The sequence below is a fragment of the Oryzias melastigma genome, linkage group LG17, assembly GCF_002922805.2.
Source record: "Oryzias melastigma strain HK-1 linkage group LG17, ASM292280v2, whole genome shotgun sequence".
In the NCBI taxonomy this organism is placed as follows: domain Eukaryota; kingdom Metazoa; phylum Chordata; class Actinopteri; order Beloniformes; family Adrianichthyidae; genus Oryzias; species Oryzias melastigma.
Window position 1 is genome coordinate 16,058,042 of NC_050528.1, and position 11,770 is coordinate 16,069,811.

General features: G+C 39.6%; 2 protein-coding genes across 3 annotated transcripts in view; both read left to right on the plus strand.

The window, feature by feature from the left end:
- The first annotated feature begins 310 nt into the window (after positions 1-310).
- Positions 311-7,013, plus strand: lactb2 (lactamase, beta 2). Of its 2 annotated transcripts, none has more exons than XM_024268600.2 (7): positions 311-558; positions 2,271-2,431; positions 2,894-3,014; positions 3,252-3,430; positions 5,527-5,675; positions 5,790-5,877; positions 6,593-7,013. In XM_024268600.2, exons 1-7 carry the CDS (start codon positions 437-439, stop codon positions 6,604-6,606), a joined length of 834 nt encoding a protein of 277 aa, XP_024124368.1. In that variant the 5' UTR covers positions 311-436; the 3' UTR covers positions 6,607-7,013. The 2 variants fall into 2 exon arrangements, with proteins under 2 accessions (XP_024124368.1, XP_024124367.1); XM_024268599.2 differs by lacking the exon at positions 6,593-7,013 and adding an exon at positions 5,949-6,449 and having other exon boundaries at positions 313-558.
- Positions 7,014-8,003: 990 nt separating this feature from the next.
- LOC112144225 (nuclear receptor coactivator 2) overlaps positions 8,004-11,770 on the plus strand; it is a gene marked incomplete in the record, with an annotated part of 91,500 nt that continues 87,733 nt past the window's right edge. Inside the window, 1 exon segment of the mRNA XM_024268598.2 lies at positions 8,004-8,260.

Here is an 11,770-nt window from a genome sequence, read left to right on the forward strand (position 1 = left end):
GCTTTAAAATAATAGGTTAAAAATGATAATTTAACTATTTTCATGTTGCACATAATAATAATAATAATAATTATAATAATTAATAATAATAATAACACTATTTTATTCTTCTTCTTCTTCCTATTATTATTATTATTATTATTATTATTATTATTATTATTATTATCAGTGGAGGATGCTGAAGACAGGCTTAGATGGAGGAAACTGATTCGCTGTGGCGACCCCTGAAGGGAAAAGCCCAAAGGAAAAGAAGAAGATTGTTATCATTATAATTATAAGCTTTTATTTTGAAATCTGTTGTGGCGCTCACAGGAAGTGTGCGTCCTCCATGCATGTCGTTTCCGTCGCCGTGTCTTCAGGTCTAAAGTTGAGATGTTTTCGTGAACTTTCGCATTGAACTCGTTCGGTTTGCGGCTGTTAGTCGCGCTGCGGAGCCATGAGCGCCGTTCTGCCCCGGATAGAGCAGCTGTCCTCCAGGGTCATCAGGGTTTTAGGCTGCAACCCGGGACCGATGACGCTGCAGGGAACCAACACCTACCTGGTCGGAACGGGGAAAAGGTGACTGGTGCTGACGTCTGTCAGAACTTTAATGCGTTTGAGCTGCTGTCACATATAGTATTTGAAATTGGAATTAGGTTCGAAGTAGTGCTGTTTGAAAAACGTAAAATAATAATAATAACAACGGTGATTTTTTTTTTTTTTTTTTTGTGGACAAATAAAAGGTTCCCTGTCAAAACCGGATTAATTAATGAATAACCAATGGTGCCGTGTTGGATCCGTGCAGACATGAGCGACCACGAAAACAACAATATTAACAATTATTATGATCAAACTTTAAATAATCTTTATCCAAAAATATTCCATTTAATTGTACTACAAGTATACTTAGTGTGTGGTAAAAGTGAGCCAGTACGCTTGAAGTTTACTATTTACTGTTTATGTGTATGTTGCAAGCTAAAAATGCTCCATTTTAGTCTAAAGAAGTAGACTTCAGTATTGTATCTTGGGCCGGGAATGGTTTTGCAGGATTTGCCATTTGCTGACCACTTATTTTCTATGAATAATCACAGAATGAGAGCACAGAAATTAAGAAAATGCGTGTTTGTTAGATTTTTTTTTTTTTTTTTTTTTTTTTTGCGACTTCTTCTTACAGTGTTTGGTTGATTATATAAAACTAAAATCCTTCACCTCCATCAAGTGGGGTTGGAGGGTGGAGAGGATGCACTGACCTGCCAGCAGTCCTGACCTCAACCACAGTCAACACTTGTGGGTCAACTTAGACTTCCACCAAACTTTGACTCGCACAGCCTTTTTTATGGAACATGGTAGAATATACCTTAACATACAGTGGATTAACGAAAAACAACAACAACAAAAAAAACGTGTAATTGCAGCAAAAAGGGAACTGATGCAGAACAGAAAATAGTAAATACAAGTAATTACAAATGTATTCACACTCAAGGTTTATTATTTGAGATTATATTGGATATAATTGTTTTATGAATAACTTTTATTCAAAATGCCATTATATGCACAACCATCCTCAGCTCTGCAGCTCATCCCACTGATGTGTGTTCTTTCATTCATTCATCTTCTTGACCGCTTCTTCCCTTTCGGGGTTGCGGGGTGCCGGAGCCTATCCCGGCTGCTGATGGGCGAAGGCGGGGTACACCCTGGACAGGTCTCCAGTCTGTCTCAGGGCCTCAATCACACACCCATTCACTCTCACATTCACTCCTAGGGGCAATTTAGAGTCACCAATGAACCTATGAAGCATGTTTTTGGACGGTGGGAGGAAGCCGGAGTCCCCGGTGAAAACCCACGCATGCACGGGGAGAACATGCAAACTCCACACAGAAAGGTCCCAGCTGGGAGTCGAACCGGGGCCTTCCCACTGTGAGGCAAGAGCGCTAACCACTGCACCACCGTGCAGCCTGTGTGTTCATTAATACAGTAAATAAAAACATTTTCCAAAGACAAATTCACTTTTTGGTACTTTTATTTTGTTAAAACAGCCTCATAAAGTGGTTTATTCTGATCAAAAATGTAGGAAAGTAACTTAAGAGTTTATTCTAAATGTTCTGCAGTTTTCTGAGCTTTCTGATTTGTATATAAAAACCGTTGCTGCAGTTTGTCCCAAAGAAAAAAAAATGTTCTTACTGCTTGAAAAAACGTCATTTATCTCTCTTTGAGGGTCACGTTTCAACAGATACAACCTTTGATTCAGTTTGAAGAGTGTGATGTAAAGGAGGCGTGCTGCTGTCTTTCAGCCGTGTGCTCATAGATGCCGGAGAGCCCTCGGTACCAGAATACATAAAGAACCTGAAGATCGCTCTGGGGGAGTCCAGCGCCAGTATCCAGGAAATCATCGTCACTCACTGGCATCACGACCACACTGGAGGAGTGGAGGACATCTGCAGGGACATAACAGGTTCAGATGTTATCACGCAGGATTTGGTTCAAACTTTTTATCAACAACATCAGGAAAAAATGAAGAGTTTAAATCACTACAGAGATCAAACCAGATTAAACCTACATGCAAATCCATACTCTGACTTCTCCATTTACTTCTCTACAAGTGTATTAGCAATTATTTATAAGATAATTGGTAATCAGCAATTGGTGCAGCCGCTTTAGGAAAACGTGGATGGATTTACGATACGTGACCGAGAAACTTAACACGCTCCAAGAATGAGTCGGAAATGTACTTGATTTCCAAAATGAAACTTCCCTCAGTAAATAAAACCGATGTTTCCTTTTTCCTCTGTGGGGACCACTGTCATTAATGATGCACTGTCGGACTGCTATACGGAGCCTCTAAAACAGAGACTGCAATAAAAATATCAATTTATGACGAGAAAAGGACATGTCTCTGTGCTTCGTCTGACTGCAGGATCTGAAGTCAAAGTCAGCAAACTTCCACGCTCCACCCGGATCCCTGAGAGTGCTGGAAACAAGAGCTACACCTACCTGACGGATGGAGATGTGGTCCACACAGAAGGTGCCACTCTGAAGTGAGTTCCCCATCCAAACGTTTGCATGGGTTTGTAGCCAGAAAAATTCTAATAACACCTGAGTTCCAGTGTTTGTTCTTTGATTCACTGTAACTTTTCAACCGTTAACACGATCATTCCAGCAGATTTTGAAGAAGGAAAGCAGCAGGTTTTGTTAATGTATTTTTTGTTTTCTCCTCCCTCTGCTCAGAAGTTAAATAGAGAAGTTGTGCTTCCGTCTCGTTTGTCCTTCCGCAGAGTTATGTTCACGCCGGGCCACACGGATGACCACATGGCTCTGCTGCTGGAGGAGGAGCGGGCCATCTTCTCCGGAGACTGCATCCTGGGCGAGGGCACGGCGGTGTTTGAGGATCTCTACGACTACATGAAGTCCCTGAAGACCCTGCTGGACTCCAAGGCTGACCTCATCTACCCCGGTGAGTTTGGGATTCTCCGGGGAACATCAGGTTCAGAGACTGACGTCTCTAAAACTCACAGGGAGGCTGACCCGCTTCTAGAACACGTAGTCCTGAGGATGCTGTTCTGAAGTTAGGTCTGTAAATGTGGTCAAAAGCAGATGGTTGGAGAACATCTTCTGGAGTTTTTCATGTAAAACTCAAACCGGATTATTTCCTTCTGGCCTCACAAAGGAGTCCCATATTCAAATATGAAAAAGGTAGATAACACAAGTAGATATTGCTGAACGTGTTCTAGGAAAGAAACTACACGTCTCACAAAGATGAAAGGAGCACTTTAAAGAAACACATTAGATACATCAGATCTCAATATGAAGTTGGATATCTATACAAATAACTACAGGGCAGTGTCTTAGGAACAAAAGGATGCCAAGTCTTTTAATGGAGATAAAAGTTTTCAGCCAACAGAGGCTCAATTGTGTAGATACCATCAAATCAGAGTGAAATGAAGATGTGGCAGGCTAGTCCATTTTTTCAAAACTTCATTTCTGCAACTCAAAATGCTTTTCAGTATCTTGTGTGGCCCCCACCAGCTTGTATGCATGCTTGACAACGTGGCGGCATGCTCCTAATGAGACAACGGATGGTGTCTTGTGGCATTTCCTCCCAGATCTGTGAGGACATCCCTGAGCTGTTGTACAGTCTGAGGAGCAACCTGGGGGCATCTAATGGACCCAAACATAATGTCCCAGAGATGTTCTATTGGGTTTAAGTCAGGGGATGGTGAAGGCCATTCAATTGTTTCAATTCCTTCATCCTCCAGGTACTGCCTGATACTCTTGACACGTGAGGCCGGGCATTGTCGTGTATTAGGAGGAAACCAAGAGACACATTAAACCTTCTTGCTGCAGCACGTGTGGATGTGCCATCCTGGAGAAGTTGGACAACCTGTTCAACTTCTGTAGGGTTAAGGAATCTCCTCATACTGCCAGTAGAGATAATTATCAAGCCAAAATCAGCATGAGTGGAAAACCAGCCAAAAAAGATCAAGAGGGAGAAACTTGAAATGATCTCCACATGTAACACCAGTCCTGTTTGGAGGGTTTTCTAATGGTTGCCACTGAAGTGCACCTGTTGTTAATTCATGAACACCAATACAGCTGAAATTGATTAACGAGGCCCTCAGCTGATTAACCAACCAGAACATTATCAGACAGGTTTAATTCAATTCATGACAGGCCCAATAAAAAGTGTTCCTTTAATTTTTGTGAGTAGTGTATTTACGAAAGATATCTATTTTTTAAAGTCCCCCTCAGATGAAAATCCTGTTTTTAGAGTTTTTAACACGTCTATGTGTCATTTTTCTTCTAAAAAAGAACAAATTTAATAAGAAGTCATTTTTGTTTTTGCATTTCCGAGTAAATCTCCTTTTAAATCTGCAAATCAAACTGTCGCAGACAGACTCTGTTTGAATGAATGATCTTCTTTATATCACACCAGCCCTGCTGCACATGCAACGTTTTTGTAAATTAAAAAATTGTCATAGAGGGACTTTAAAAGATCTAAAATAATCATTAGGTCTACTGTGGAACCCTGCTCCCATCCTTTAAGAAGAGACCTGATCGTCATCCCAACTAAATTCATTTGTAGGGATTGTTCATCTATTTTTTTTAGGACACTTTCTGTTCATTAAAAATTCACCTCTGAGATGTGGACAGGACAGGTGACACGGAGTAAGCCTCTGCTGATATCCCATCATCCCTTTCTTCACACTCTCTCCAGCTAGCTTACAGCTCCTCACAACCCCAAGCTAACATTACTGGTGAAAAAATGGCGAGCAATATTGGAGTTATTCAGCTGGCAGCTCAGACGAGGAAAACAAAGATATACACGTACTTTGGCCCTCCCATTTCAGTTTTAGAGTTTTATCTACTCTTGATCCATCATTATTTGAATAAAGAAATACTCAGAAATGCTTTTTTAATCTTGTATATATGTTGTCCATCATCAGAAAAAAATCACCATTTTCATTTTCAAGAAGCCTGCGACTGAAAAGTTCTGATTCCAACCTGTGGACGGGATAAGGACAGACGTAAGAGTTCTGGTGTTCCTCGCAGGTCATGGCCCCGTGGTTCTGGATGCCGGCTCCAAGATCCAACACTACATCAGCCACCGGGACCAAAGGGAACAACAGATCCTGACTGCCATCCAGGGCGGAGCGGGGAAGCCTTTCTCCTCCATGGAGCTCGTCAAGATCGTCTATAAGGTCTGGAGAAACCCTGAGTCGCTGTCGCTGCATCACCGTGACAACTGGCTCTAGAAAACCAAATCAAACGCCCGTTGATTAATGTTTCAAATCTGTCTGCTGCCTCACCTGCAGGACACGCCTGAGTACCTGCATCAGGCGGCTAACGTCAATCTAGTTCATCACCTGAAAAAGCTAGAGAAGGAGGGAAAAATCACAGTGGGTATGTCACCTTTTTATCAGCTTTTTATGCAACTCATTTTTCATTTTTAATATATAAACTTGTTCCACCAGTGAGTGACTCCACCAAAGACAACAGATGGAAGAGTAACCTCTAAACCTCCACAGACTGAACTCGCTGTAAAGCATCATAGTTCTTGTTTATTGATAAGTGCACACAGAAAATCTGAGAGCTGTGAGCGTTCAAAGTGTTTAAAGGTCAACAGAGTTCTGCTTTCCCTGCAATGAAATGTGACCCCAACTACCACTGAGCACCTGCATTTACTACATAACACTTTATCTACTGGAGCAAAAGAACAATTTCGTTTTCTTCCAATAATATGAAAAAAATGTGGGTTATTGTGTAATAAATGCATTTACGTAGATAACATACTAATTGTTTAAAGCAGGCGTTTATTTCCTCTTTGTAAAACATGAAGACCTTTAAGTGTAATACTCTTTTTTGACACTAGAGGGCAATAGTTGCAAACAAATTGATTTGTTATGAAAAAAAAAAAAAAAAAAATTAAGTCTTTTTCTAGACTCTCCTAAAGATAAATGTTTTGCTTCAAATCAGTACGTTGTCTCTTGCTTTTTTTCCAGCAACAAACAACATTTTTTCAAATATGAATTTGTGGGTTCAGGCTTGAATACATCAAAATGAAACCAGGTTAGCGTAAGGTGAAGTTTTGTGTGAACTTTGATTTGTGTTTTTGCAGCGACTCCCTCATGATTCAAGCTGCTGTATGGAGACTTCCTTCATTTTGTTCGTAAGCTGCATGGGGTTGAAAGAAGCCTCACGTGACTATAAAGGACTTTGGAATCTTTGATGGAGGAAGAATTTAATGTCAAGACATTTTTATGTGATTTTGTTTTTCTTTTTTTTAGAACTAGATTTAAATTAGAATGTAATAAAAATGTCAGATATCTCAGTGGCGGGGTGGGTGTCGTGCATTTCAAAATAGAAGTTTATCGTGGCAAAGAAAGTAAAATTTTGTCGAATTAAAACTGAGTTGGGGGTCAGAAGAAAGCCTCACGTGACATCAAAGTATTTTAGAACCTTTCGATGTTTTAAGGGTCTAAAGTAAACAACACATCTTTACTAGGTATGTTTGCATTAAATAAAGGCTTTAAATCTCATTTGAGTGTAGGTGTCATGTATTTCAAAATAAAAGTTCAAATAGGAAAGGAAGGTAAAACTTGGTAAATTAAAAAGATGTTTGGATTTGAAAGATGCATCAAGTGACATCAAAGTATTTTAGAAAGTTTGATGTTGACGGGGTCTAATATAACGTTTTTTTATTTTTATCTACAGGTATATTTGCATTAAATACTTGGAGTGTAGGAGACATGCATTTCAAAATAGAAGTTTAAATGGGAAAAAAGGCTAAAATGTGTCAAATCAAAATCACATTAGGAGTTAAAAGTAGACTCACTGACACCAAAGGACTTTGAAACTTGTTTAAGGGATGATTTAATGCATATATTTTTCTTTATGCAATTTCAATTTGAATCAAATACAAGTTGTATATGTTTAAATAGACGAATAGGTCTGATGTATTTTAAAAGAAAAGTTAAAGTGGGAAAAGAAGGGTAAATGTGTCAAATTAAAAATGGGTAGGGTGTTAAAAGCCTCATATCATAGGACTTTTAAACTTTTGATGTACAATTTAATATACAGATTTTTTTTAATTTGTAGTTTAAATTTGCAAAAAATGAAAGATAAGTGTCACGCATTTTCAAATAAAAGTTTAGGTGAGAAAAAAAAGAGGTAAAATGTGCCAAATTAAAAAAGCTGGGTCAAAAGTAGCCTTGCGTGACATCAGAGGGCTTTGAAACTTTTGATTTAGAAACAATTTAATATAAACATTTTTAAATGGTATATATTTTTTTTTTTGTGAACTAAATTAAAATGTGCATTAAATACGGGTTTAAATTGGAGAGTGAGTGCGTTGCATTTCAGAATAAAAGTAAAACTTGGTAAAGGAAGGTAAAATGTCAAATAAAGTATGAATTATTTTATTTGGTAAACAAGTTGAATGTCTCAAAATGTAATAATAACTAAAACATAAATGCATATAACATGTTTTAACTACAGACTTCATGGTTGACCTACATAGATCGAATATGTCGCGCTGAGACAGTTCTTTAAAGCAGAGGATGGTTTGGGAAGCCGCACGCGGAGGTGGAGACGGGCAGCTCTGCGGTAATGAGATGAGGGGAGGGTGGAGGAGGGAGGGGGGTCTACTGGCAAAGATAAACAGCCGAGGAACCTCTGAGCCACACGAACATGGCGGCTCCAGCTCCGGACGCTCCTGCCGCGCTCCCTCGCTGACCGACCGCGTCCTGCGCCTCGCGCCGCTCATGGCCGCTCAACTCCCCGGCAGGTAAGTTTGCTGTCATTCTCCGCGCGCGACAACCCCCCCGCCCCTTACTACTCCGCCAGTCCAGCCCCCCGACACAAAACAGGAGGAAAATAAGAAATTCTCAGTCGTGTTAAAGCTTGTCAACCACTTTTTTGTTGTTGTGTTTGCTCCGTATTTTTGTTGTTGTTTATTTGTCGACGTAACAACAATACGATAAAACAGGGGGGGCTTCTCTGCTGTACAGGAAATAACGTTCCCGATCGAAAGTAGTGACAACTGGAGGAGGGGGGGCTGGGGGTGTACGTGCACCCTAACGGAAGGCACACGCGTTGCCCTTTCCCTTCTTTCTATTTTAACGAATAAAATACATTTGTCACCATGAAATACATTTTTATTTGTTCTTTGACCGTTTTACTGTAAATGAGGTAAGAGGTAGGGTTTCTAGTAACCGGTGCTCGGACTTCCTCAAACACCTTACAAGTCAAGCTGAGGGGCATAACATACCACATCCGGTTAGAAGTTTCAAATCAAAAGGTCAGTTCAAAACGCACGGAAAATTAAGTTGGTGTCGATGTGTCACTAAAATAAATATTTAATTCGCTTTAGAGTCACTCGATCCTGTAATTTACTATAATTAGGTCATCGATTATATAACGCGCAAGTTATAGAAACAAATGTGCGGTAATTATTAATTCAAGAGAGTACTTTTAAAAAGCTTACTTAATGAGGTGCGGCTGAATAGAAACTTCTTTTGTGATTTTTCCGAAATTCACAAAGCCTTTTCGATACATTTATTTCTAAAAACAGTAGTTGATTTTTTTTTTCTGCACGTATTTTGAAAAGTATTTAAGTGCACTTCCGGTTGTGTTGAGTTTTGGTTGTTAGGAAGTCACTAGAAGACATTCGTGACCCTGCAAAGAAGCGGAGCTGTATTGTTTTGTTGATACCTGATCACATTTACAAAAATATAAAACAAATATTGATTTTAAAAAACACACACACAAAATGTTGCTGTTTTTAATGCAAAATAGTACTAAATCTGTCGATTTCTGCACAGTGATGTTTGGTAGAGTTCAATTTGGAATATAAATGGAAGCAAAGCATTGTTTACACTCAACATGCTCCCCATGTGTTTTGTGTTCTTGTGGCTTCTGGCTGAAATTTCAGAATGCACGCTCTTTGCAGGCAATTATTCTGCGTCGCATAAATCTCTTCTACCCTAAAGTATCATTTCCGCATTTCTCCAGCTTGTAACACCACATTCTCTTGCCATGCGTATGAAACAGAAATCCCAAAGTGTGTCCCACTGCAGAACTAGTAGAGTATTAATCGTTCTACTCCGACGTTGGCTTTTGTCAGCGCAGGACCAAGAATGTGTCTTTATTTGCTGTTGTGCTGGTATGCTAATACAAGAAAACCTGTCAGTTTGCCTACGTGACAGGTGCCATCTGACTCCCCTGTGCTATCTTTGTGGGCTGGATTCAGGATTTCTCGTTTTCTGCCTTTGCTGTTTCACCCTGTTTGCTCTTCTCTGCAACCTAAAGTGAACTTTGCAAATGGTTGCGACATGCACGTTTCTGCACCGTTTAAATCGTCGTGCCTATATGAAGTTCAGTGTCTGTTGTGCATGTTTTTGTTGTGTTATTTAGCTTTTGCAATGGTTTAAAAAAAATAAACAAACCCTGTCCTCACCACTTGGGTTGTAATTTAGTTAAATATATCAGCTTCAGTGTGCTTGGGGACAATATCGCTGAATGCCCAAACCAGCCCACAGTGTTGCTGCAAGAGTGCAGGAATGTACTTAAGACCAAGATCTTAACACGAGATTGGCAGCTTGCCCAGAGAGGGATCCTTAGTGGCTTGAGTTCAAACCACGTGAAAGCCTTTAATGGTGCTTTGGCCAATGGCAGAAGCAGCCTGGAGAAGAAGAGGAGGAGGAGGAAGGGTGGAAGCTTGAGTGACAATGATAAGTTGTGTGCTGAACCTGCTTCTTGCCAAGCAAATCTATGATTTTTATTCTTTAATTCATGCAGATTTGCATGGTTATGCATCAGGATCTCCTTTTAGGATAATTGCCGATAGTCAGGTGTGCAGGAACACCTGGTAAACGTGGCTTTGTCAGCCGTTCACAGGTGACAAACTAACTGTCAGACAAGTAGACGTACGACCCATGAGCGTCTGCAGCCTGTCACGCCCCTACAGCTGCTGCTGCTGCAGGTACCTGCTGTCACCGCCCAGAACGCAGATTTCTGAACTCCAAGACACGAGGCGTCTGTCCTACAGCCAGACTGCTGACTGAGAGTTTCTGGGTTTGAAACTTCTATTATTTTTATATAGAAACCGTCTGTCATAGTTGAGGTTTTACTCCAATAAATGGAATATATGAGCCATATTTTTCTTAGCATTTAGTCAATCACCTTAAATGCTACATGTTTAGGACGAATAAGCATTAATATTTAAAAATTAAAAGTTATCCACCTCGTTGAAAAAGATTTTACCAGTTCTTTTATTTAAGAACAATGATTTTTGTGTGTTGTAAACATCTACAAGGAAGCGCTGCAGTGAAGTGATTCTGTTCTAAATATTTATAATTTTAAAAAAATGTTTAACACATTTCTTTGTTCATATTTTACCAGCAGGAGCCCAAGTTTGACACAAAAGTGTTGACTTTTTTGCATCCACTGAGAAGCTAAGATTGATTCATTTATGTGTAATGTGTAGTACGTACATAGTTTTAGTTCACTTCTGCATCAGAAAAAAGTAAATGTATTTGTAGTAATTTTTTTTTTTTTTTTTTTTGGACTTATCAAAAGATTTTGATGCAGTCAATCATACAACTATTCTTTCAAAATTACATAAATATGATTTTTATAAAAGTGTTTTCAAGTGGCTACAGAACTATATTTGCAATAAGTGAAATTAGTACGGCAGTATTTTATGTCAATGTTAAAGTTTTACTAGGTAGAGAGCTAAACCATATGGAAAAAAAGGACAATGATTCAAAATCAAGAGTAAATGACACATTTTATTAAAGTAAACCAGAGCAGCCTAACGTAAAGCTAAACTGTTGAAAGCTAACTGTTCAGCAGCTTTGCTTTAAAACAAGTGCTTGACTTCTTTAACATCTATTCAAAGTAAAGTGGTGAAAAGATCAAAGCCCACTGTGCACCCCCATTCAAACCAATTGGAGAAAACTATCATAATGTTCACTTTGCATGAAGTGTTGAAGCGCTCTGAGCTGTTTGGATGAACTCTGTTTTCTTCCCTGTCGCTCGCTGGTTTTGTGGCGACAAAGATACCCTTGGATGATGCATGCCCGCACACGAAACCGGTCCAGGGCTTTGGAGATTAGCGAGCAAGGTGTTGGTTTTTACACGTTAAAGTCAGCCAGAGGAGAAAAGTCCATTTCTGGATTTACCTTGTAAGCTTAAAAGCACTTAACAGCTAACTACTCTAGGAACCAACTGATGTTCAGCACAAAAATGCATGCAACCATGTTTTCTTGCTAAAGCTAAAGGTGTGGGTGAGCGT